Here is a 27,686-nt window from a genome sequence, read left to right on the forward strand (position 1 = left end):
CGGTCACTGATGACGTGCAGACACAGGCATTAGAGCAGGGTTAAGAGGTGTGTGTGAGAGAGGCCTGCTGCTCTGGCCAGGCAGGTGGGTGGGAAGGGGTTAAAGGGTTAACAGCTATAGAGCCTGGTCTGTAGGGCCTGGTCTGCACCCCCTGCTGGGTTTACTGTCCTGGAGGGTGGAGTTGTTTTCAGGGCTCACTACACCCCCCTTCTCCCCACACCACCTTCGACTTAACTGTACACACCATCATGACTTTTTCTGTAATCTCTCCCTCTGTCTGGCCGGGATGTGTGTGTGTGTATGGAGTAGGAAAAACTAGGAAAAGGAGAATGGTATTCCAGTGATCCAGTGAAGGACGCTACTGGAAAATCATTGGAGCTCAGCACAGAAGTGTCATGTGGATAGTTTAGCTGGAAGGCAGAGGGGGAGAGAGAGATAGAGAGGGACACTTATAGGAGACCAGATGTTTGAACTACCCTTGTCATTCAGGGTCATAAATCACTGCTCTACTAGTAAGGCTAGTCCCAATGATTAATTGTGTGTGTGTGTACTTACACACATTCATGTTTGTGTGTGTGTGTGCAGACAGGTGTGTGTGCATGTACCTCTAAGTATGTGTGTTATGTCCCTGTGTGTGTGTTTGTGTGTGTCTACTGTGATTTACTATCAAGAGGAGAGTAGAGGCAGGTCCCAGGTGTCAGGCTCTGTGAGTCAGAATGCCCAGCTGTCACTCACCCAATCAGTGTGATGATTGACAGGTCAGCCTGTAGACCACATTGGGGCCCTGGTCACTCTGATCAAAGAACCCAGCAGGTCGTTAGTTAAACAGCAACACCCTTAATGACTTTACCAGCCCAGAGACTGAATAGCATGGGCCTGGTAAATGTCTTTAGGACTGTGTCCTATAAAAGCATCATATTCAGTCCTTGCACCTGTGCGTATTTATGATGGAAAGAGGAGACAAGGAATGGGGCAATTTAACAGTATTGGGACACTGCCTGTGTCATTGCCAAGGTAGCCTAAGTGTGTGAGAGAAAATTCCAGCCCATTCTCCCTTATAATGGATTTGTCCGATCTACATCAGGGCCGAAAAACTGGAGCGTACTGGAATGAAAGGGTAGAGTTCCTGGAAGAAAGAGTCCAGATCTTTAATTTGATGAGCCCTAATTGTGTTAGTCTCTTATTGGCTCAAATGCATCAGATTAGATGGAGACAATCATTTCCTGTTTACTCAAACCAACCCAAACAGAGAGACAGAGATTGGCTTTTACTGTTACTGTTGTTGTTGTTGTTTTCTCTGAGGGCTTTTTCAGTCTCCTACCAGACTGTGCGTGCTTGTGCGTCAGGGCTCGAATTCCCCGACGGCATCGGCGGCCATGGCTGTCGATGCCCTCTTGTGTGGCAGTAATGCCCTCTAAGAAAATGTATCCCTTGCAGCCAAAGTTGCCGTTGTGCCCTTGGTGCTGAATATAATAATTATAATTCCCTTCTCCCGGCTGCCAATTGCTGTAGCCTGCTCCGAAGCACCTCTCACTCACATGGCTCTCTCAATTCTTATTAGTCAATGCCCGTCACGTGATCGGGTCCTTCTCACAGGCTTCTCACAGGCTTCGCAGCTCCGAAGTGAAGATATAATTAAAAGTCTCATTTAAAGTTTGGTTACATTTTCAGGCGCCTCCCTCATGTCAGCATAGGTCAGGACATAACCGGCTGTAGCCAAAGGCTATCACCTACACTTCGACATGTAGGCTAATTATTTATGTACATATACATATACTTGTGTTTTTCTTAACAGAATAGCTACTGTTTTTCGGTTTTCAAATGAATTTAATTGGCTATTTTGGTTAATGGCCATTTTGGTTAATGGCCTTGGTGACCTAGCAGATGTCCTTGGTGCCCTGGCAGATTGGGCACGTCTTGAAGGCCAAATGGCCTTGCCCCTAAAATCACGAAATTCCAGGCCGTGTGTGTGTGCTCTTCTGAAGGTCTGGGGCTCTGGGCTGTATCAGGGTCAACTCAGACAGATGGCAGGCTGATATGGGAGCTGTGGCAGGACCTGAAAGCAATGATTATAGGTTACAAAGAACACTACACACACTTAATCTATCTCTGTATCCAGACACAGAGGGAGGAGTGTATATACAGACCCCCACACACACACACACAAACTCAGGAACACAGAAACACAGACACACACACAAAGGTAAAGTTCTTGCTATCCATTCATCTCTAGGCTGCCATAATAGCTGTTAAGTCACTTCCTCCTATTCTCAATGATTCAGAACACTGAGACCAAAACAGCCATGGTCCTGGCCAAAAACATCACCACGTTTCCTCTCCTCTCCAAATACTGGCTGTACAATCGCTACCAGATGTTTTTCTCTCTCTCTCCCAATTTCTGTTGTTTCTGTTTCTCTCTCTCTCTCTCTCTCTACCTCACACAGTTGGAGCACCGTATTTGGTATGGTTTCAAAGCTTCATTTATTTGTAAAACATGCTTACTGATCTCTTATCCGTTCCCTCTCCTTTCCCTTTCTTCCTCTCTCCCAGGTGGCAGTGTGGAGTGGAGTGTGTTGGTGTGTCTGAGTGGTTCAGAGAAGAGTTGTCTGAGGAGAGTGTCCTTCTCCCATCTGCAGCACCATCAGAGGGTGAGACCAGCTACACACACACAGCCCCTCTTCAGGTCCTTTTGTCCGCTCCCACCCCTCTTCCTTAGATCAAGACCCAGGTCTCTGCCCACCCTTGTTTGAGAACATAATTCATCTTACAAAAGGCAGAGTGAATCTGACTGACGTAGGCACAACCAACAATCACTGCCATGTTCCAGAAACAGGAGGAGAGGAGGGGCAGGGGGGTCCGTTTCCTGCTTTGGGCCTAATTCAGGGTTTTGTGTGTTTCAGAGAATACAGTGTTGTGTGGTTTGGTTTACTCTGTCTTTCAGATTTAGTCTAGCTCCATTAGAACTTGGAAATATTGAACGATAGATTGTGATTCAGATATCATATGTGAGGGATGTGGATTACCAGTAGAACTGATTTGAATTTGAGTGCTTTGTCCATCCTTCTCTGGCCAGTGATTTGAGTCCGGGGGATGGGAGAGGAGCTAGGATCATGCCCAGGACTGATAGGGATTTGGGCCTTAGAAGACACACACTGTACGGGAATGTTCAACCGGAATGTCGTCTCATACGGGAACGTTGGTGACCTATGTGGGAATGTTACCCCATGTCGGAATGTCGGACCGACATGGGTGTGATGGGAGTGTAGTTTTAATGTGGGTTTCATATTGATGAAAACCCCAGCAGTGAAGCTTGATCCCCTTACGACCCCCAGTTTTTGTTCTAACATCTTTGCGAAATCAGATCCACCCAAAGATTCTTCTAGAAAATATTTTTAGAAGCCTGGCCTAAGTCAGCATCTGAGAGAATTCAGTGAAAACGTCTCTGTCCTGAGATGGTGGATCTCAGATCAAACACGATGGGAAAACACACAGTAAACTCCTCCAACAACAAACATCACATTCCCTTCTCCCTCTCTTCTTTACACACCCTCCTATAACACTAACATCCCGTAACATCAGACTGCATAGGACCATCCAACCACTGCCAGAAGAGAGTCATCCTTAGCCTGGACCCAGATCCGTTTTTTGCATATTACTATGGTCCATAGTCATAGTGGGCAAGACGGCACAAACCGATCTGGGACCTGGCTAAGTCCTCTTGCCACAACTTCAAACAAGTCCACTAACTTTCATTCGTTGCCTTTGGATCCACTGCTTAGAATCTAGATCATCTGTGTTTTGAATTGGAGCATCATATCATGTTGGTAGATGACTTATTGATCTTGAACTCTGTGGGGTCCCATCTGTTATCTCCTCAGGTCAACATGATACCTGTGCTGGTGGGGGCCTTCTCTGATGTGGACGGGCTCTGTCGCTTCCAGACAGACAGCCGGCTGGCAGGTGGGTCTACAGGTGGAGTGCTGAGTGATACATGAGATCTGGGCCGTGTTTAATTATGCACCAAACTGAAGAAAACTGACTCAAACGGGGAGACTTGTCCAATAAGAAAAGTTGAAAACATTTTCTGTTGTGTGCCCTAATGAACATGACCTAGGTGAGTTATCACCTGTTTCCAGACAACCTTTAGTTTTCAGGCGAGCTCTTTGAGTTCCTTAAAGTAGAGATTTGGGCCAATGCTAGCAGACATTTAAATACAGATGCGTTTTCATGGAAATGACCCATACGTAATTAGACTTGTATAACTTCTATAAATTATATAAGCTAGTATAAATTGAAGTACTTATAGTATTATTAAAGTTGTATCCATGGAAACCGTAGATGATGAGCTGAAGATGAATTTTGGAGAAGATGCATGGCTTGTTTTGGTTCAAAAGTTTGCATGGCTTTCATACCTGCTCTCTCTCTTTAATTCGGCTTTCTGAGAAGACCTAAATAAAGACAGCACTTTTATAGTCACAGTAACGATCGGTTCTGAGAAGTCGTTTATAATGACCCAATGCATCTCTGCTTATATTTGTCCTCCGTTCGAACCGCATGAAAAGAAAGATGATGGATCGAGTGAGACAGGGGCTTTGATGGAGATGCTGCAAAAATATATATTTTTGGTTGGCGTCAAGGGCACTTATCTTCATTATGTCTCAGAAGGAAGGTAATGATGACCAACGGACTTAGACAGTAATTGATTGTCCTCTGTGTGTTCTCCTCTATCTCTTTTCTCTTTAGTGTAGAGTTCTCTTCCCTGTACAGAACACACATTGTCTCCCACTTCTAGAACAATATTGTCCTTCCTTTTTGGCTTGTCTCCCACACAAATGTTGACATTGGTGCAGTCCCGGTTAAAGGCTAGTGTCTCCTCCTCAATTGCCCCCTTTCACCTTGAAGTCCTGCAGACCCCCTCACAGCCCCTCTTCAGGTCCTTTTGACCGCCCGCACCCCTCTTCCTTAGACCAGGACGCAGGTCTCTGCCCACCCTTTGTTTGAGAACATAATTTATCTTACAAAAGGCAGAGTGAATCTGACTGACGTAGGCACAACCAACAATCACTGCCATGTTCAAGGGACAGGAGGAGAGGAGGGGCAGGGGGGTCCGTTTCCTGGTTTGGGCCTAATTCAGGGTTTTGTGTGGTTTCAGGGAATACAGTGTTGTGTGGTTTGGTTTCCTCTGTGTTTCAGATTTAGTCTAGCTCCATTAGAACTTGTAAATATTGACAGATAGATTGTGATTCAGATATCATACAGTGAGGGGGAAAAAGTATTTGATCCCCTGCTGATTTTGTACGTTTGCCCACTGACAAAGAAATGATCAGTTTATGGTTTTAATGGTAGGTTTATTTGAACAGTGAGAGACAGAATAACAACCCCAGCATTAATCCAGAAAAACGAATGTCAAAAATGGTATAAATTGATTTGCATTTTAATGAGGGAAATAAATATCTTTACCCCCTCTCAATCAGAAAGATTTCTGGCTCCCAGGTGTCTTTTAAACAGGTAACGAGCTGAGATTAGGAGCACACTCTTAAAGGGAGTGCTCCTAATCTCAGCTTGTTACCTGTATAAAAGACACCTGTCCACAGAAGCAATCAATCAATCAGATTCCAAACTCTTCACCATGGCCAAGACCAAAGAGCTCTCCAAGGATGTCAGGGACAAGATTGTAGACCTACACAAGGCTGGAATGGGCTACAAGACCATCGCCAAGCAGCTTGGTGAGAAGGTGACAACAGTTGGTGCGATAATTCGCAAATGGAAGAAACACAAAATAACTGTCAATCTCCCTCGGTCTGGGGCTCCATGCAGAATCTCACCTCGTGGAGTTGAAATGATCATGAGAACTACACGGGAGGATCTTGTCAATGATCTCAAGGCAGCTGGGACCATAGTCACCAAGAAAACAATTGGTAACACACTACGCCGTGAAGGACTGAAATCCTGCAGCGCCCGCAAGGTCCCCCTGCTCAAGAAAGCACATATACAGCCCCGTCTGAAGTTTGCCAATGAACATCTGAATGATTCAGAGGAGAACTGGGTGAAAGTGTTGTGGTCAGATGAGACCAAACTCGAGCTCTTTGGCATCAACTCAACTCGCCGTGTTTGGAGGAGGAGGAATGCTGCCTATGACCCCAAGAACACCATCCCCACCGTCAAACATGGAGGTGGAAACATTATGCTCTGGGGGTGTTTTTCTGCTAAGGGGACAGGACAACTTCACCGCATCAAAGGGACGATGGACGGGGCCATGTACCGTCAAATCTTGGGTGAGAACCTCCTTCCCTCAGCCAGGGCATTGAAAATGGGTCGTGGATGGGTATTCCAGCATGACAATGACCCAAAACACATGGCCAAGGCAACAAAGGAGTGGCTCAAGAAGAAGCACATTAAGGTCCTGGAGTGGCCTAGCCAGTCTCCAGACCTTAATCCCATAGAAAATCTGTGGAGGGAGCTGAAGGTTCAAGTTGCCAAACTTCAGCCTCGAAACCTTAATGACTTGGAGAAGATCTGCAAAGAGGAGTGGAACAAAATCCCTCCTGAGATGTGTGCAAACCTGGTGGCCAACTACAAGAAACGTCTGACCTCTGTGATTGCCAACAAGGGTTTTGCCACCAAGTACTAAGTCATGTTTTGCAGAGGGGTCAAATACTTATTTCCCTCATTAAAATGCAAATCAATTTATAACCTTTTTGGCATCAGTTTTTCTGGATTTTTTTGTTGTTATTCTGTCTCTCACAGTTCAAATAAACCTACCATTCAAATTATAGACTGATCATGTATTTGTCAGTGGGCAAACGTACAAAATCAGCAGGGGATCAAATACTTTTTTCCCTCACTGTACAGTGGGGGAAAAAAGTATTTAGTCAGCCACCAATTGTGCAAGTTCTCCCACTTAAAAAGATGAGAGAGGCCTGTAATTTTCAACATAGGTACACGTCAAATATGACAGACAAAATGAGAATTTTTTTCTCCAGAAAATCACATTGTAGGATTTTTAATGAATTTATTTGCAAATTATGGTGGAAAATAAGTATTTGGTCAATAACAAAAGTTTCTCAATACTTTGTTATATACCCTTTGTTGACAATGACACAGGTCAAACGTTTTCTGTAAGTCTTCACAAGGTTTTCACACACTGTTGCTGGTATTTTGGCCCATTCCTCCATGCAGATCTCCTCTAGAGCAGTGATGTTTTGGGGCTGTCGCTGGGCAACACAGACTTTCAACTCCCTCCAAAGATTTTCTATGGGGTTGAGATCTGGAGACTGGCTAGGCCACTCCAGGACCTTGAAATGCTTCTTACGAAGCCACTCCTTCGTTGCCCGGGCGGTGTGTTTGGGATCATTGTCATGCTGAAAGACCCAGCCACGTTTCATCTTCAGTGCCCTTGCTGATGGAAGGTTTTCACTCAAAATCTCACGATACATGGCCCCATTCATTATTTCCTTTACACGGATCAGTCGTCCTGGTCCCTTTGCAGAAAAACAGCCCCAACGCATGATGTTTCCACCCCCATGCTTCACAGTAGGTATGGTGTTCTTTGGATGCAACTCAGCATTCTTTGTCCTCCAAACACGACGGGTTGAGTTTTTACCAAAAAGTTCTATTTTGGTTTCATCTGACCATATGACATTCTCCCAATCCTCTTCTGGATCATCCAAATGCACTCTAGCAAACTTCAGACAGGCCTGGACATGTACTGGCTTAAGCAGGGGCACACGTCTGGCACTGCAGGATTTGAGTCCCTGGCGGCGTAGTGTGTTACTGATGGTAGGCTTTGTTACTTTGGTCCCAGCTCTCTGCAGGTCATTCACTAGGTCCCCCCGTGTGGTTCTGGGATTTTTGCTCACCGTTCTTGTGATCATTTTGACCCCACGGGGTGAGATCTTGCGTGGAGCCCCAGATCGAGGGGAGATTATCAGTGGTCTTGTATGTCTTCCATTTCCTAATAATTGCTCCCACAGTTGATTTCTTCAAACCAAGCTGCTTACCTATTGCAGATTCAGTCTTCCCAGCCTGGTGCAGGTCTACAATTTTGTTTCTGGTGTCCTTTGACAGCTCTTTAGTCTTGGCCATAGTGGAGTTTGGAGTGTGACTGTTTGAGGTTGTGGACAGGTGTCTTTTATACTGATAACAAGTTAAAACAGGTGCCATTAATACAGGTAACGAGTGGAGGACAGAGGAGCCTCTTAAAGAAGAAGTTACAGGTCTGTGAGAGCCAGAAATCTTGCTTGTTTGTAGGTGACCAAATACTTATTTTCCACCATAATTTGCAAATAAATTCATTAAAAATCCTACAATGTGATTTTCTGGATTTTTTTCTCTCAATTTGTCTGTCATAGTTAACGTGTACCTATGATGGAAATTACAGGCCTCTCATCTTTTTAAGTGGGAGAACTTGCACAATTGGTGGCTGACTAAATACTTTTTTCCCCCACTGTATGTGAGTGCTTTGTCCATCCTTCTCTGGCCAGTGATTTGAGTCCGGGGGATGGAAGAGGAGCTGGGATCTTACCCAGGACTGATAGTGATTTGGGCCTTAGAACACACACACACCCTCTCTCTACTGGCGTTACATTTCCAACAGTGGGGAATTTCATTAGCAGTACAGTGCCAGAGAATGAAAACACGCTCTCAGTCCCTCCCACTGGGCACCCACTGGTTGAATCAATGTTGTTTCCACGTCATTTCAATGAAATTACGTTGAACCAACGTGGAAAAGACATTGAATTGATGTCTATTCCCAGTGGGCTGTTGATATGCAAAGCGAAGTATGTATAGGGGTTAACACTTCTTATGCAAGGACACACACACAGCTGCTCTGCTATTTCATAACTCATAACCAACACAAGGGAAGCAAACTCAACAAAAATAAACTGCTCGATCCCACCTCGGATAATAGCCCTGAGATCAACCCCTTGTGACACTCTAGGATAGATGCTAAATCCAACTGTCTCTGTCATCACTCTAGAGTAGTTACAGATTAATGTCTCTTATCACGTGTGTGTGTTTCTCTGTCACTGTGTTTATGTTTCAGGGCTGGCATTACGCATAAATCCATCTGCCTGTGGATCGCCCCGCACCGAGCTGGGAGATGTTCGTGATGTGGCACAGGGTGATTGGTCAGTCAACTCTGCCAGTAACAACACATGTTTACCTTAGTCGGAACATACAGCTCAATCATGTTCAAGGGTCTCTATTCTCTTGTTGAAACAAATGGGTTTGATTTTCTTAGCTAATGTTATCGTTGTTGTTGTTTTTCCTTCCTTAGGAACCCAGCTGTTCCCACACTTAGCTTGGTGAGCCCTGGCCTCATTGCCACGGTGACAGTTTATGTCCTGGTCACCTCGGTTACGCCGCTCACAGCCTTCCTCCATCATACAGGCCTGGTCAGGACAAACGAGGACACGGACAGTCACACCACACAGGTACTGAGGACGCTATTCAATCTAATCTGCTCACCTTGTGTCTGGGGTTATAGATGAATTATATTCAATGTGAGCTTTGAGAATGCACCTTTGGATGCATGTCGTCATGTCATGCTTTGTGTGTGCAGTGCAAAAATAATGTGATTTCTTTTTACCTAGAAATATGATAATAATATACAGTGTTTGCACATGCTCCAATATTTTAGCATGTTTATGACTAAAGAAGCACAAAAACAACACTAGGCCCGAAAGTAACTTTAAGAAATAACTGGAGAAAATAAATAGCAAAAACATTATGTGCCATCATAGCTATATATCAAATCTATCCATTATACTGCATGTGTAGTCAGAGTGTATCCACTTGGCCTGTTTGCAGCACAGTGTGACTTGAAAGCCCTAAGCTAATTTAGGAGCAATATGCTAGGAACGCACTTAGCCAGCTACCACACAACCCTCCACTACACAGCTGTAACAGCCTAATCAACATCACATGGAGAAAATACGCAGCGCAAACATTCTGGAGAGGAGGAAGGAAGAAACAAGAGTTTCCTAAGAGGCATAGCGCAGTGTACAGCTCAAGGTCTCTACTATGTTTACTGTAGGTCCAGCTTTATCAAAGACTCAGGGCTACATTAAATCAAATCAGTTATATTTATGGTATATACACTACCATTCAAAAGTTTGGGGTCACTTAGAAATTTCCTTGTTTTTGAAAGAAAAGCAATTTTGTTGGCCATTAAAATAACATCAAATTGATCAGAAATACAGTGCATACATTGTTAATGTTGTAAATGGCTATTGTAGCTGGAAATGGCTGATTTCTTATAAAATATCTACATAGGCGTACAGAGGCCCATTATCAGCAACCTGTGTTCTAATGGCACGTTGTGTTTGCTAATCCAAGTTTAACAAATAACTTTCTTCTGAAACTCGTCAGTCTATTCTTGTTCTGAGAAATGAAGGCTATTCTATGCGAGAAATTGCCAAGAAACTGAAGATCTCGTACAACGCTGTGTACTACTCCCTTCACAGAACAGCGCAAACTGGCTCTAACCAGAATAGAAAGAGGAGTGGGAGGCCCCGGTGCACAACTGAGCAAGAGGACAAATACATTAGAGTGTCTAGTTTGAGAAACAGACGCCTCACAGGTCCTCAACTGGCAGCTTCATTAAATAGTACCCGCAAAACACCAGTCTCAACGTCAACAGTGAAGAGACGACTCCGGGATGCTGACCTTCTAGGCAGAGTTGCAAAGAAAAATACATATCTCAGACTGCCCATCTTAATCTTTTTTTTTATTGGCCAGTCTGAGATATGGCTTTTTCTTTGCAACTCTAATGCATTTGTCCTCTTGCTCAGCTGTGCACCGGGGCCTCCCACTCCTCTTTCTATTCTGGTTAGAGCCAGTTTGCGCTGTTCTGTGAAGGGAGTAGTACACAGCGTTTTATGAGATCTTCAGTTTCTTGGAAATTTCTCACATGGAATAGACTGACGAGTTTCAGAAGAAAGTTATTTGTTTCTGGCCATTTTGAGCCTGTTATCGAACCCACAATTGCTGATGCTCCAGATACTCAACTAGTCTCAAGAAGGCCAGTTTTATTGCTTCTTTAATCAGCACAACAGTTTTCAGCTGTGCTAACATAATTGCAAAAGGGTTTTCTAATGATCAATTAGCCTTTTAAAATGATCAACTAGGATTAGCAAACACAACATGCCATTGGAACACAGGACTGATGGTTGCTGATAATGGGCCTCTGTACGCCTATGTAGATATTCCATTAAAAATCAGCCATTCCCAGCTACAATAGCCATTTACAACATTAACAATGTCTACATTGTATTTCTGGTCAATTTGATGTTATTTTAATGGACCAAAAATTAATTTTCTTTCGAAAACAAGGACATTTCTAATTGACCCCAAACTTTTGAACGGTAGTGTAGTACCAGTCAAAAGTTTGGACACACCTACTCATTCAAGGGTTTTTCTTTATTTTGACTATTTTCTACATTGACATCAAAACTATGAAATAACACATATGGAATCATGTAGTAACCAAAAAAGTGTTAAACAAATCAAAATATATTTTATATTTGAGATTCTTCAGAGTAGCCATCCTTTGCCTTGATGACAGCTTTGCACAGTCTTGGCATTCTCTCAACCAGCTTCATAAGGTAGTCACCTGGAATGCATTTCAATTAACAGGTGTGCCTTGTTAAAAGTTAATTTGTGCAATTTCTTTCCTTTTTAATGCATTTGAGCCAATCAGTTGTGTTGTGACAAGGTAGGGGTGGTATACATAAGATAGCCCTATTTGGTAAAATACCAAGTCCATATTATGGTAAGATCAGCTCAAATAATCAAAGAGAAATGACAATCCATCATTACTTCAAGGAATTAAGGTCAGTCAATCCAGAATTTTTCAAGAACTTTGAACGTTTCTTCAAGTGCAGTCGCAAAAACCATCAAACGCTATGATGAAACTGTCTCACATGAGGACCGCCACAGGAAAGGAAGACCCAGAGTTACCTCTGCTGCAGAGGATAAATTCATTAGAGTTAACTGCACCTCAGATTGCAGCCCCCAAAAATGTTTCACAGACACATCTCAACATCAACAGAATTTTTATTTTACCTTTATTTAACTTGGCAAGTCAGTTAAGAACAAATTCTTATTTACAATGACGGCCTACACCGGCCAAACCCGGATGACGCTGTGCGCCGCCCTATGGGACTCCCAATCACGGCCGGTTGTGATACAACTGTGTCCCGAGTGGTGCAGTGGTCTAAGGCACTGCATCGCAGTGCTAGCTGTGCCACTAGAGATCCTGGTTCGAATCCAGGCTCTGTCGTAGCCGGCCGCGACCAGGAGACCCATGGGGTGGTGCACAATTGGCCCAGCGTCGTCCAGGGTAGGGGAGGGAATGGCCGGCAGGGATGTAGTTCAGTTGGTAGAGCATGGCGTTTGCAACGCCAGGGTTGTGGGTTCGATTCCCACGGGGGGCCAGTATGAAAAATAAAAATGTATGCACTCACTAACTGTAAGTTGCTCTGGATAAGAGCATCTGCTAAATGACAAAATTGTCAAATGTAAAATGGATCGAACCAGGGGGTCTGTAGTGATGCCTCAAGCACTGAGATGCAGTGCCTTAGACCGCTGCGCCACTCGGGAGCCCATGAATCAGGCCTTCATGGTCGAATTGCTGCAAAGAAACCACTACTAGACACCAATAAGAAGAAGAGACTTGCTTGGACCAAAAAAACACGAGCAATGGATATTAGACCAGTGGAAATTTGTCCTTTTGGTCTGATGAGTCCAAATTTGAGATTTTTGGTTCCAACCACCGTGTCTTTGTGAGACGCAGAGTAGGTGAACGGATGATCTCCGCATGTGTGGTTCCCACCGTGAAGCATGGAGGAGGAGGTGTGATGGTGTGGGGGTGCTTTGCTGGTGACACTGTCAGTGATTTATTTAGAATTCAAGGCACACTTAACCAGCATGGCAACCACAGCATTCTGGGACTATCATTTGTTTTTCTACAGAACATTGACCCAACACACCTCCAGGCTGTTTAAGGACTATTTGACCAAGAAGGAGAGTGATGGAGTGCTGCATCAGATGACCTGGCCTCCACAATCACCCGACCTCAACCCAATTGAGATGGTTTGGGATGAGTTGGACCACAGAGTGAAGGAAAAGCAGCCAACAAGTGCTCAGCATATGTGGGAACTCCTTCAAGACTGTTGGAAAAGCATTCTAGGTGAAGCTGGTTGAGAGTGTGCAAAGCTGTCATCAAGGCAAAAGGTGGCTACTTTGAAGAATCTCAAATATAAAATATATTTTTATTTGTTTAACACTTTTTGGTTACTACATGATTCCATATGTGTTATTTCATAGTTTTGTTGTCTTCACTATTATTCTACAGTGTAGAAAATTGTAAAAAAAAAAAAAAAACCTTGATTGAGTAGGTGTGTCAACTTTTGACTGGTACTGTGTTTATACAGTATATATATATATATCATATATTTAACTGATTTGATTGAATGTAGCCCTGAGTCTTTGATAAAGCTGGACCTACAGTAAACATAGTAGAGACCTTGAGCTGTACACTGCGCTATGCCTCTTAGGAAACTCTTGTTTCTTCCTTCCTCCTCTCCAGAATGTTTGCGCTGCGTATTTTGTGATGTTCATTAGGCTGTTACAGCTGTGTAGTGGAGGGTTGTGTGGTAGCTGGCTAAGTGCGTTCCTAGCATATTGCTCCTAAATTAGCTTAGGGCTTTCAATTCGCAGTTTGCTGCAAACAGGCCAAGTGGATACACTCTGACTACACATGCAAAAAGATGAGAGAGGCCTGTAATTTTCATCATAGGTACACGTCAACTATGAAAGACAAAATGAGAAATTTTTTTTCCAGAAAATCACATTGTAGGATTTTTAATGAATTTATTTGCAAATTATGGTGGAAAATAAGTATTTGGTCAATAACAAAAGTTTCTCAATACTTTGTTATATACCCTTTGTTGGCAATGACACAGGTCAAACGTTTTCTGTAAGTCTTCACAAGGTTTTCACACACTGTTGCTGGTATTTTGGCCCATTCCTTCATGCAGATCTCCTCTAGAGCAGTGATGTTTTGGGGCTGTCGCTGGGCAACACGGACTTTCAACTCCCTCCAAAGATTTTCTATGGGGTTGAGATCTGGAGACTGGCTAGGCCACTCCAGGACCTTGAAATGCTTCTTACGAAGCCACTCCTTCGTTGCCCGGGCGGTGTGTTTGGGATCATTGTCATGCTGAAAGACCCAGCCACGTTTCATCTTCAATGCCTTGCTGATGGAAGGAGGTTTTCACTCAAAATCTCACGATACATGGCCCCAATAATTCTTTCCTTTACACGGATCAGTCGTCCTGGTCCCTTTGCAGAAAAACAGCCCCAAAGCATGATGTTTCCACCCCCATGCTTCACAGTAGGTATGGTGTTCTTTGGATGCAACTCAGCATTCTTTGTCCTCCAAACACGACGAGTTGAGTTTTTACCAAAAAGTTATATTTTGGTTTCATCTGACCATATGACATTCTCCCAATCCTCTTCTGGATCATCCAAATGCACTCTAGCAAACTTCAGACGGGCCTGGACATGTACTGGCTTAAGCAGGGGGACACGTCTGGCACTGCAGGATTTGAGTCCCTGGCGGCGTAGTATGTTACTGATGGTAGGCTTTGTTACTTTGGTCCCAGCTCTCTGCAGGTCATTCACTAGGTCCCCCCGTGTGGTTCTGGGATTTTTGCTCACCGTTTTTGCTCACTCATCATCTTGCGTGGAGCCCCAGATCGAGGGAGATTATCAGTGGTCTTGTATGTCTTCCATTTCCTAATAATTGCTCCCACAGTTGATTTCTTCAAACCAAGCTGCTTAACTATTGCAGATCCAGTCTTCCCAGCCTGGTGCAGGTCTACAATTTTGTTTCTGGTGTCCTTTGACAGCTCTTTGGTCTTGTCCATAGTGGAGTTTGGAGTGTGACTGTTTGAGGTTGTGGACAGGTGTCTTTTATACTGATAACAAGTTCAAACAGGTGCCATTAATACAGGTAACGAGTGGAGGACAGAGGACCCTCTTAAAGAAGTTGTTACAGGTCTGTGAGAGCCAGAAATCTGGCTTGTTTGTAGGTGACCAAATACTTATTTTCCGCCATAATTTGCAAATAAATTCATAAAAAATCCTACAATGTGATTTTCTGGAGAAAAAAATTCTCAATTTGTCTGTCATAGTTGACGTGTACCTATGATGAAAATTACAGGCCTCTCTCATCTTTTTAAGTGGGAGAACTTGCACAATTGGTGGCTGACTAAATACTTTTTTCCCCCACTGTAGCTATGATGGCACATAATGTTTTTACTATTTATTTTCTCCAGTTATTTCTTAAAGTTACCTTCGGGCCTAGTGTTGTTTTTGTGCTTCTTTAGTCATAAACATGCTAAAATATTGGAGCATGTGCAAACACGCACACACACAAAACTACTGCCAGAACTGTCTCTCTGCGGCAGAAACACAGTAAACCATAGTGTTCCTTTCCAATAACCCAACTTTCCACTCTGGTATAACAATCAACTACCGACTCTTATCCAATCTCATATCTCTTCTGACTAGTTAACCCCTCGTTGACATCTCCTACGTGTCTATAAAACTCACACTAGCTGAGTCACCAGATGACCAAAACCATGCCAAATATCTGGAGCTCTGAACGTCCTGATCCTACTGCCATTATGATGTTGTTGTCTCCGGAGTCTCCCAGTCGTTTTTATAAGGCCCTATTAACAGTGTTCAGTGTGTGTGTTTGTACGAGCCAACCACATGCTTCGGATTTGAGCACCGTAATGCCTGATTCCCAACCCTGTCCAACCGTCACTCGCTGGCCCCTTATTGGGATTATCTCAAATTAAATCTGCCTCTGTCAGATGAAATGTAATCTAACTAGATTAGATCTATTAGATGTAATGTGATGGGTCTGAGAGAGAGTGGTTGTAGTTTTCTTCTGTCATATCAAAGCTGGGGTTGTGGATTAATGAATGTGGACCTTTACCGCCACCTGTTGGAACAGAGTATCAAGTGTTTATTTTGCCACAGCAGTGCGAATTCCTTTCAAAATATTAAATTTACACGGAATCTCTCCATTTGAGCGCATATCAATTATTGCCTTGTCTAATATTGAGGTGTAATAATTAAGTTGGAATCTATCCAACTCTGCTGGGTACAGGCTTGAACTTCTTCAGACTTTTTTAACACTGACAAAAGTTTTCTCTCCTCTTTATCCCCCCTCTCTCTTTCTCTATCCCTTTCTCTCTCTCTCTCTCTCTCTCTCTCTCTCTCTCTCGCTCTTTCACCCTCTCTCTCTCTTTCTGTCTTCCTGTCTTTCTCCTTCTCTCCATCGCTCTCTCTCAGCTCAATACCTTTTTTCTGCAGCAGCTGGATCCTGATGCATCCAATGAGGCCTTGGGCCATGTGAAGGAGGTCATAGGACAGGTGTTGATGGCGGCAGCATTGACCAATGAGGAGCCTAGCTCTCAGCACAGGTTAGCCACCCTCAAATCAACCTCACAACTGTTCAAGTATTCATCTCTGTGCGTCGTTCTGATTTGTCACTATTCTATGTGACTGTTTCTCCTGTAGGTGGTGTCTCCTGTGTTTCCAGCTGATGACGTTCACTCTTCAGTTCAGTGGTTCCCTTCTGCCTGTCATAGTGAAGGTAAGAGGGGGTTATTGCTGGGTCGGCACATTACTACTGTAGCCGGTCTCTACTGATGGTGTTTTAGAGTAGTCACTAGGTGCGCCATAAGACTGTGAGACTAGCAACATTCAAAGACGGCAATATACACTATATACATACAAAGGTATGTGGACACCCCTTCAAATTAGTGGATTCAGCTATTTCAGCCACACCCGTTGCTGACAGGTGTATAAAATGAGTACACAGCCATGTAATCTCCATAGACAAAAATTGGCAGTAGAATGGCCTTACTGAAGAGCTCAGTGACTTTCAACGTAGTACTGTCATAGAATGCCACCTTTCCAACAAGTCAGTTCGTCAAATTTCTGCCCTGCTAGAGCTGCCCCGGTCAACTGTAAGTGCTGTTATTGTGAAGTGGAAACTTCTAGGAGCAACAACGGCTCAGCAAATTGGTAGGCCACACAAGCTCACAGAACGGGACCTCCGATTGCTGAAGCGCGTAACGCGTAAAAATCATCTGTCCTCGTTTGCAATACTCACTACTGAGCTCCAAACTGCCTCTGGAAGCAACGTCAGCACAGGAACTGTTCGTTGGGAGCTTCATGAAATGGGTTTCCATGGCCGAGCAGCAGCACACAAGCCTAAGTTTACCATGCGGAATGCCAAGCATCGGCTAGAGTGGTGTAAAGCTCGCCGCCATTGGACTCTGAAGCAGTCGAAACGCGTTCTCTAGAGTGATGAATCACGCTTCACCATCTGGCAGTCCGACGGATGAATCTGGCTTTGGCGGATGCCAGGAGAACGCTACATGCCCCAATGCATAGTGCCAACTGTAAAGTTTGGTAGAGGAGGAATAATGGTCTGGGGCTGTTTTTCATGGTTCGGGCTAGGCCCCTTAATTCCAGTGAAGGGAAATCTTAATTCTACAGCATACAATGACATTCTAGACGATTCTGTGCTTCTTACTTTGTGGCAACAGTTTGGGGCCCTTTCCTGTTTCACCATGACAATGCCTCTGTGCACAAAGCGAGGTCCATACAGAAATGGTTTGTTGAGATCGGTGTGGAAGAACTTGACTGGCCTTTACAGAGCCCTGACCTCAACCCCATCAAACACCTTTGGGATGAATTGGAACGCCGACTGCGAGCCAGGCCTAATTGCTCAACATCAGTGCCTGACCTCACAGATGCTTTTGTGGCTGAATGGATGCAAGTCCCCGCAGCAATGTTCCAACATCTAGTGGAAAGCCTTCCCAGAAGAGTGGAGGCTGTTCTAGCAGCAAAGGGAGGACCAACTAGATATTAATGACTATGATTTTGGAATGAGATGTTCGCCGAGCAGGTGTCCACATACTTTTGGTCGTGTAGTGTAACTTCCGAGTTGAGCAGAGAAGTGAGAGTCAGTATTTTAGCTGTTGTGCTGCATACATGTCGGTTGCATACAAACACACGTGCACTCACACACGCACATACCCATGCATGCACGCTGTTGAGTGATACAACTAGTAATAGTTATAAAAGCCATTACACTAAAAGGGCCTCCCTTTAAGTATTTTAATTGGTTTGACCCAGAGACGCCTTCCCCCTTTTCCAGATTCCAAACATGGTGTCCATTGGTTCCACTCCTATAACACGAGCCACCAATAAACATAATTATGTTTCCTTCTGTAGGCTTTATAGCCTGTTCCATGTACTCATCTTAGAAAACCAACATATCTCTAAGGTTCAATCTGACTAATTCCTTCCTTGAATTCCCCTCATTGCTTACACCTCTCCAATACGTTCAGACCTCTAAGTGTGAGTCAGGGTAGAAGGAAGGGAGCAGGTAATTGTGTTGGCACCCATTCATACGTTTATGACAGTATTAAGATAACTCATATATCCACTAGGTGGCAGAACATGCTTACTCTCAGTACAGTCCCTTACTGAAAGCCATTGCTAAAAGTTTCCCTTAATCTCTGTCTGTCAGGCTGAGATTGACCTGCACTTTGATGGGCTGAGGGACCCAGGGTTTGACGGACAGATCACAAAAGAGTTCATCCTGGAAGACGCTCTTCTCTTCCTAATCCCAGCACACAGTGGACAGGCCAGTCTGAAGAGCCCTTCGCACACCGAGACAGATGATGGACAGAGGGTACTAAACAACTGTGTTTAACTTAATAAAGCACTCAATACTGTGAGGGCAATAACGATGGCCTCTTTTTAACAGTACAATTTCAGAGAGACATTTTAATAGATATCATAATTCCATTGACCCTCACAATTTGTTTTGTATGTTTCTGGTCAGTATGGTGGCTGTGGGGGGACATACGGTCTCTGTCTACTAGAGCACCAAACTCTCCTCCTCCTCCAGTTCCTCCGTCAGCTGAGGACACCAGGGCCATTTGAACTGGTAAACATCTATTCCACATTACTCTCTGTTACAGTGCATTCAGAAAGTATTCAGACCCCTTCACTTTTTCTACATTTTCTTATGTTACAGCCTTATTCGAAAATTGATTAATTTTTTTTGTTGCAGATGTATTAAAAATAAAAAACTGAAATCACATTTACATAAGTATTCAGACCCTTTACTCAGAACTTTGTTGAAGCACCTTTGGCAGCGATTATAGCCTAAAGTCTTCTTGGGTATGACGCTACAAGCTTGGCACACCTGTATTTGGGGAGTTTCTTCCATTCTTCTCTGCCGATCCTCTCAAGCTCTGTCAGTTTGGATGGGGAGCGTTGCTGCACAGCTATTTTCAGGTCTCTCCAGAGATGTTCGATCGGGTTCAAGTCCGGGCTCTGTCTGGGCCACTCAAGGACATTCAGAGACTTGTCCCGAAGCCACTCCTGCGTTGTCTTGGCTGTGTGCTTAGGGTCGTTGTGCTGTTGGAAGGTGAACCTTCGCCCCAGTCTGAGGCAAGATTTCTGGCTCTCACAGACCTGTAACTTCTTCTTTAAGAGGCTCCTCTGTCCTCCACTCGTTACCTGTATTAATGGTCCACAACCTCAAACAGTCACACTCCAAACTCCACTATGGCCAAGACCAAAGAGCTGTCAAAGGACACCAGGAACAAAATTGTAGACCTGCACCAGGCTGGGAAGACTGAATCTGCAATAGGTAAGCAGCTTGGTTTGAAGAAATCAACTGTGGGAGCAATTATTAGGAAATGGAAGACATACAAGACCACTGATAATCTCCCTCGATCTGGGGCTCCACGCAAGATCTCACCCTGTGGGGTCAAAATGATCACAAGAACGGTGAGCAAAAATCCCAGAACCACACGGGGGGACCTAGTGAATGACCTGCAGAGAGCTGGGACCAAAGTAACAAAGCCTACCATCAGTAACACACTACGTCGCCAGGGACTCAAATCCTGCAGTGCCAGACGTGTCCCCCTGCTTAAGCCAGTACATGTCCAGGCCCGTCTGAAGTTTGCTAGAGTGCATTTGGATGATCCAGAAGAGGATTGGGATAATGTCATATGGTCAGATGAAACCAAAATAGAGCTTTTTGGTAAAAACTCAACCCGTCGTGTTTGGAGGACAAAGAATGCTGAGTTGCATCCAAAGAACACCATACCTACTGTGAAGCATGGGGGTGGAAACATCATGCTTTGGGGCTGTTGTTCTGCAAAGCGACCAGGACGACTGATCCGTGTAAAGGAAAGAATGAATGGGGCCATGTATCGTGAGATTTTGAGTGAAAACCTCCTTCCATCAGCAAGGGCATTGAAGATGAAACGTGGCTGGGTCTTTCAGCATGACAATGATCCCAAACACACCGCCCGGGCAACGAAGGAGTGGCTTCGTAAGAAGCATTTCAAGGTCCTGGAGTGGCCTAGCCAGTCTCCAGATCTCAACCCCATAGAAAAACTTTGGAGGGAGTTGAAAGTCCGTGTTGCCCAGCGACAGCCCCAAAACATCACTGCTCTAGAGGAGATCTGCATGAAGGAATGGGCCAAAATACCAGCAACAGTGTGTGAAAACCTTGTGAAGACTTACAGAAAGTCTTCAAAGGGTATATAACAAAGTATTCAGAAACTTTTGTTATTGACCAAATACTTATTTTCCACCATAATTTACTAATAAATTCATTAAAAATCCTACAATGTGATTTTCAGGATTTCTTTTTCTCATTTTGTCTGTCATAGTTGACGTGTACCTATGATGAAAATTACAGGCCTCTCATCTTTTTAAGTGGGAGAACTTGCACAATTGGTGGCTGACTAAATACTTTTTTCCCCCACTGTATTTCTGTTTTTTATTTGTAATACATTTGCAAACATTTCTAAAAACATGTTTTCACTTTGTCATTATGGGGTATTGGGTGTAGATTGATGAGGGAAAACAATTATTTAATCCATTTTGGAATAAGGCTGTAACGTAACAAAATGTGGAAAAGGGAAAGGGGTCTGAATACTTAACGAATGCACTGTATAGAGTATAACCAGATTCATTCTGAAGCATAATGTAGTCATTGATACAGAACACTTGCAGTGATTCCAGATTGTAATCATGTTATTTAGAGTGTATGTATTCCCAGTAACTGAAAACCTGTCTATATCCAGCTTTATCCCGCAGCTTCTCCAGAGCGCTCTCCTATCCAAGACTTTCTGTTTCGATCGTTCCCTAGAGCAGAGGAGTCTGGGAGTGGGCTGCATTTCTCAGCATTGTTGGACAGAGTCTGTTCCCATTATACAGAGCAAAGGAACCATATTTACAGGTGAGCACAAGTGTGCACACACACACACACACACACACACACACACACACACACACACACACACACACACACACACACACACACATCAATCAGTTCACATGAGGTTCTGTTACCTTGCTCTATCCCCTTGGTGTTGTCTTACTCTCCATATATTTGGAAAGGATCAACCAAACAATTAAACAGACAAATGACTGGGCTGGGGGTCATAAAGCTTGGCTGAATTAAGGATGGTTTTCGTTCCCCAACCTCCCCTAAGCATTCCTTCATTAAGCCCCAGGCACATGTACGTTAGTCTGGCTGTAGCAGGAGAGAGGAGCTTCAGGCCCAATCCACTCAGACTGGAACAGAACTAGGTTAAATCCCTGCTTGGCTGGGTGCTGGCTCCACTGGCGGGCCCCATCTGGCTTCCCATCCTTCTCAGGCTGTGGCACGGAGCTGGGAAGCTTTCACTCAGAACACAGCCTCCCTCTGCCCTTGGGCTGGGTGGACTTCTGGGGCTGAGCACGGAGCTAGGAGCATGTAGCACGCTCAAGGGCAGGGAACCAGGCGGAATGATGAGGATGATGGGAGGAAAGAGAGGGAGGTAGTGGAGGAATGGGTATGGTAAGGGGTAGAGGGGTTGGTGATGGAAGGGTTTGGAAGAGGAGTGGAAGGGGAACAGGGTGCTGGATGTGGGAAGTGGACGAAACGGGGGTGGAAGAGAAGAAAAGGGAGAGGGTATCAGGCTATAGAAAGGAGGAGGGAGGATACGTGTCTGGAGAACAGCCAGTATAGTTTACTGTGATTGGATGACGGTTATAACAAGTGTTGATAATCACCTCTGGACCTCATATAGGCCAGAAGGGAACCAATTGGAATGTTGACGCTGGCCAGGAAAGTGTGTGTGTGTGTGTGTGTGTGTGTGTGTGTGTGTGTGTGTGTGTGTGTGTGTGTGTGTGTGTGTGTGTGTGTGTGTGTGTGTGTGTGTGTGTGTGTGTGTGTGTGTGTGTGTGTGTGTGTGTCTTTGATCATCATATGTGCGTTTTTCCTATCCATATTTCTGAATTTGTGCAGTTGGTTTGTGTGAGACTGTGGATGTGCTTGATAGACTCATTTTATTAGAGGGCTAAAGTTTGTCATCGCTCTTTTGTTGTTTTTATTGCAGGGAAAGTACTCAGAATATTCCCTGTTCCAATGGGACATTTATTTTCTAAATAATGAAAGTCTTCCATGTTTCCCATAGGACCGATGAGGCAGAGACACAGACTGGGTGGGACCAACACTCAGGCTCCCAGGACTTCCCTGGAGACAGAGGTGAGGCGCTGCTCAGGTGTCGGCTAATTGGCTGGCTCTGGAGCACCTCACCAACAGGATGTTTAGAAATGGATTGGGAATTAGAATGCTGTATATCTCAATGGTTTGAAGTGTGGCGCTCTGAGTTCACCAGAGCTCCACTCGGGGAGGTTTACGTGTCTTTTTGTAGAGCAAAACTACACCGTGCACAGACCCTCTCGCGCACCCAATGTCTTCGATATACACTACCAGTCAAAAGTTTGGACACACCTACTCATTCAAGGGTTTTTCTTTAATTTTACTTTTTTACATTGTAGAATAACAGTGAAGACATCAAAACTATGAAATAACACATATGGAATCATGTAGTAACCTAAAAAGTGTTAAAGAAATCAAAATATATTTTATATTTGAGATTCTTCAAATAGCCACCCTTTGCCTTGATGACAGCTTTGCACACTCTTGGCATTCTCTCAACCAGCTTCACCTGGAATGCTTTTCCAACGGTCTTGAAGGAGTTCCCACATATGCTGAGCACTTGTTGGCTGCTTTTCCTTCACTCTGCCGTCCGACTCATCCCAAACCATCTGAATTGGGTTGAGGTCGGGGGATTGTGGAGGCCAGGTCATCTGATGCAGCACTCCATCACTCTCCTTCTTGGTCAAATAGCCCTTACACAGCCTGGAGGTGTGTTGGGTCATTGTCCTGTTGAAAAACAAATGATGGTCTCACTAAGCCCAATCCAGATGGGATGGCGTATCTCTGCAGAATGCTGTGGTAGCCATGCTGGTTAAGTGTGCCTTGAATTCTAAATAAATCACAGACAGTGTCACCAGCAAAGCACCCCCACACCATAACACCTCCTCCTCCATGCGTTACGGTGGGAACTACACATGCAGAGATCATCCGTTCACCCACACCGTGTCTCACAAAGACAAGGCGGTTTGAACCAAAAATCTCCAATTTGGACTCCAGAGCAAAGGATACATTTCCACCGGTCTAATGTCCATTGCTCATGTTTCTTGGCCCAAGCAGGTCTCTTCTTCTTATTGGTGTCCTTTAGTAGTGGTTTCTTTGCAGCAATACGACCATGAAGGCCTGATTCACACAGTCCCCTCTGAACAGTTGATGTTGAGATGTGTCTGTTACTTGAACTGCAATTTCTGAGGCTGGTAACTCTAATGAACTTATCCTCTGCAGCAGAGGTAATTGGGTTGAGGGTTCGATTCCCATGGGGTATGAAAATTAAAAAGAATAATGTATGCCCTAACTGTAAGTCGCTCTGGATAAGAGCGTCTGCTAAATGACGTAAATGTAATGTAATGTAATTCTGGGTCTTCCATTCCTGTGGCGGTCCTCATGCGAGCCAGTTTCATCATAGCGCTTGATGGTTTTTGCGACTGCACATGAAGAAACAAAGTTCTTGAAATGTACCGTATTGACTGACCTTCATGTCTTAAAGTAATGATGGACTGTCATTTCTCTTTGCTTATTTGAGCTGTTCTTGCCATAACATGGACTTGGTCTTTTACCAAATAGGGCTATATTCTGTATCCCCCCCCCCCACTTTGTCACAACACAACTGATTGGCTCAAACGCATTAAGACAGAAATACATTCCACAAATTAACTTTTAAGAAGGCACACCTGTTCATTTAAATGCATTCCAGGTGACTACCTTATGAAGCTGGTTGAGAGAATGCCAAGAGTGTGCAAAGCTGTCATCAAGGCAAAAGGTAGCTATTTGAAGAATCTCAAATATAAAATATATTTTGATTTGTTTAACACTTTTTTGGTTACTACATGATTCCATATGTGTTATTTCATAGTTTTGATGTCTACTATGTCACTATTATTCTACAATGTAAAAAATTGTAAAAAAAAAAAAGAAAAACCCTTGAATGAGAATGTTTCCAAACTTTTGACTGGTACTGTATATCGAAGACATTGGGTGCGCGAGAGGGTCTGTGCACGGTGTAGTTTTGCTCTACAAAAAGACACGTAAACCTCCCCGTGTGGAGCTCTGGTGAACTCAGAGCGCCACACTTCAAACCATTGAGATATACAGCATTCTAATTCCCAATCCATTCCTAAACATCCTGTTGGTGAGGCGATCCAGAGTCAGCCAATTAGCTGAGAAAATAGTAAAAAGGTGTGTCCAAACTTTTGACTGGTAGTGTATGTCGAGTTTCCTTGTAGGCCTATTTGGCAGGGAAACTGTAAAGCCAGCATTATAGCCTATTTCTGTTTGAGTCTTTAATTAAAGAATGTGAAACAATGTTTTTTCTGTTTGATCCTTGTCAGTACATCATGCATAGCTTTTCTTTATATGGCCTAAAATAAATGTGTTCATATGGGCAGAATATTATTTATAGGGTATAGCATACCGAATTTTGATCAATTATGAATAGAAATCATTGAATGCAGAAAAAATGTATCTGATAAAAGGCCAACATTTCAATTAAAAAAGACTGGATGGATGGCTTTGATAGTCCAGCAATCGAATTGCAAGTCGTTCATATGCTAATAATCCAATTATTCTGCTTAAAAGGATCTTGCACTGCTATCCTCAGGATTCATTATTCTCAGAGGAGCAGAACAAGCAATGGAACCCGAATTTATCCTCTTGTGTGTGGAGAAAATATCCTGGCGCATGAAGGCTACACATACAGACTGGAACGACAGACCGCCAATAAGTCCTTTTGGGAGTGCACCGAATATGATGCTTTCGAATGCCGAGGTTGCATAACCCTCACTGACGGGGTTATCTCAAAGTTAACCAACCAATTTTCATACATAGGACGTGACAATTGATAACCTTTCAGACACTTTTGTTGTGCAACATCAGAAGCATCTGTACCTTTTCAGGCAGTAGAATTCTGCTCCGGCATAGAATGTTCGGTATTGTTTCCCTGACAACAATAAACAATGCTGATTAATGTGCTGTTTTGTTGTTTTTCTGCTGTTTTTTTCATGGTAGGGTAGATGTGTTTTCTTTCTACTAAAAGTCATTGAATTTACCGAACTTCAAAGTACTTTTTAGGAGTGAGTTGTCTGCGCGCAGGCAGCAGACAGGCAGGCTGCTTGCAGGCAGCTCGAGATCATTTCATTGACAGTTTTGGTTGCATAGTGATGGACTTTAGCCCTGCTTCAGAAGCGGCATTTCGTTACCGACAACTTAAATGCCCATTAAGTGGCGCTTCCAAACTATCTCCAGAGAAGGTTTCGTGGCGGCATTTAAAAAGCCATAGTGTACCCTTTCAGACAAACAAATGCTGGCTGGAGCTGAGGCGCTTTCAAGGCGCTACACTTTATATACCCATATTAATGAATTTATATAGGCCTAGGCTACAATATTCAGCCCATATGAACAACATTTATTTTAGGCCATAACAAAATTTGTAGCCATACATTATTTAATGAAAAGCAGTAAACATACACCTTTTAATAAGACTCATGAAAAACAATCATGCAATAGTTAGCAATAGTTAACATACACAACATTGTTTCACTTTCTTTAATAACAGACTCATAAACACAATCATGCAATAGGCTACAGCTGACTTCACAGCTTCACCCGCGCTTCACAGCTTCCCTGGGAAACTCGATGTATTGTAGCCTCACAAGGACGAAAGAGCAGAGAAGGAGTTCCCTTCTGCTGCAGTGTTCACGGTAAAATATGACACCTTGTGGCGGTGCTTCAGGCTGGGAGGGTTGGTAGGTGGACCTGCTGTGCCCCCTGCATCTGCAGACTGCTTGAGGTTGGCACACACCAGAGTAAATTGCCTCCACAGAAAGAGAGCATTCTCTGGGCTTGTGCTCAACACTTGTGGACCTCAGGGTATCGTTATTAACATTCCTCTATGTGTGTGTTAAAATTTTTCCTCCCATTACATAAGTGTGTGTGTGAGTTGGTGTGAATGTCTTTAACTTTAATCCCTTTGAATGGGGATTATAAGCGTGTACACACACACACACACCAAGCATGCATGCTTTAGATAACCAGCTTTGTTCTTTGATGCTCTGTCTGATGGATAAATGTGTAACAGTATTCTGAATATCTTTGGGCTCAGACACACCAGTAACTTTTGCTGGCTGAGAGTACTTAACACCTCTGAATGTAATTTGTGAAGGGAGTGCGCACTGATTTTACATGTACAATCGCATGAAAAATACAGCGGGTTGTCGCTAAAACACAGTGCGCTGTGCGATCGGCAGATGAAAGATAGATCCACATACGGTGTGACGTGTGCAAGCCTTTTTATCTGTATATAATCCATTCTCTCTCTCTCTCTCTCTCCCTGTGGTGTGTATCAGAGCGTTGTGTGGACCCCCACCTCAGACAGCTGTATACAGACCCCCCTCTGACTCTTAGCCCCCCCTTCAGTCCCTGGGTGAAAGACTACCGTGCTGAGGTCCCCTTTGATGTGGTGACCCTACGCCTCCGCCCCGAGCCCATCAGCCCAGTCTGTCACATACACCTGGACGAGCACAGAGGACCTAGGTGAGACCCTCCCAGCCATGACCTTTCACCCTGTGAGTCACAAGCTGGGCTTTCAAATGTATCCTGGGTCACATTCAGTGAGATGGTAGGTGTTAGCAGTAATATAGTTAGATCTCCAACTAGCCCTTTGGATCTTGTCCCATATTGCTTACACCTGCCCAGTCTTCAGGTCTAAAATATAGATGTAAGTTAGTTATGGCATCTGAATTCTGGAAATGTGTGTTTTCAGTCCAGTGTTTTGGTCAGGGTATGTTTCCATGTCATTCTGAGTTCTACTCTGTGTGATTGTCGAACTCTGTTTCTTATGTCCGCAGCTTTGATTTCAGCAGCCAATCCCTGATTAGCATCCATTAGACTCAGTAGCACTGGGGTCAGAGGATTGACCTCTGACAGACAGACAGACACACACATAGCGCTAAACGTGACATTTAGGAATGATTCTAAACTCTTCCTCAGCCCCCTACCCTCTCTCTCACCATCCTGTGTGTGTGTGTTTTCATCTCTCTGTTCTGTGTGTGTGTGTGTGTGTGTGTGTGTGTGTGTG

The 27,686-nt window shown here is 44.0% G+C and overlaps 1 protein-coding gene across 1 annotated transcript in view; it reads left to right on the top strand.

Moving 5' to 3' along the window:
* LOC121575721 (cadherin-like and PC-esterase domain-containing protein 1) overlaps positions 1–27,686 on the top strand; it is an 82,536-nt gene that overhangs the window by 19,282 nt on the left and 35,568 nt on the right. Inside the window, exons 3-13 of the mRNA XM_041889016.2 lie at positions 2,551–2,648; positions 3,879–3,960; positions 9,047–9,131; positions 9,281–9,437; positions 16,375–16,505; positions 16,603–16,678; positions 18,629–18,793; positions 18,947–19,051; positions 21,213–21,367; positions 22,590–22,660; positions 26,956–27,142. Of these exons, the coding sequence (XP_041744950.2) occupies positions 2,551–2,648; positions 3,879–3,960; positions 9,047–9,131; positions 9,281–9,437; positions 16,375–16,505; positions 16,603–16,678; positions 18,629–18,793; positions 18,947–19,051; positions 21,213–21,367; positions 22,590–22,660; positions 26,956–27,142 (1,312 nt within the window). The remainder of the gene's footprint in view (positions 1–2,550; positions 2,649–3,878; positions 3,961–9,046; positions 9,132–9,280; positions 9,438–16,374; positions 16,506–16,602; positions 16,679–18,628; positions 18,794–18,946; positions 19,052–21,212; positions 21,368–22,589; positions 22,661–26,955; positions 27,143–27,686) is intronic.

Source organism: Coregonus clupeaformis, unplaced genomic scaffold, assembly GCF_020615455.1.
Source record: "Coregonus clupeaformis isolate EN_2021a unplaced genomic scaffold, ASM2061545v1 scaf0009, whole genome shotgun sequence".
NCBI classification, from domain to species: domain Eukaryota; kingdom Metazoa; phylum Chordata; class Actinopteri; order Salmoniformes; family Salmonidae; genus Coregonus; species Coregonus clupeaformis.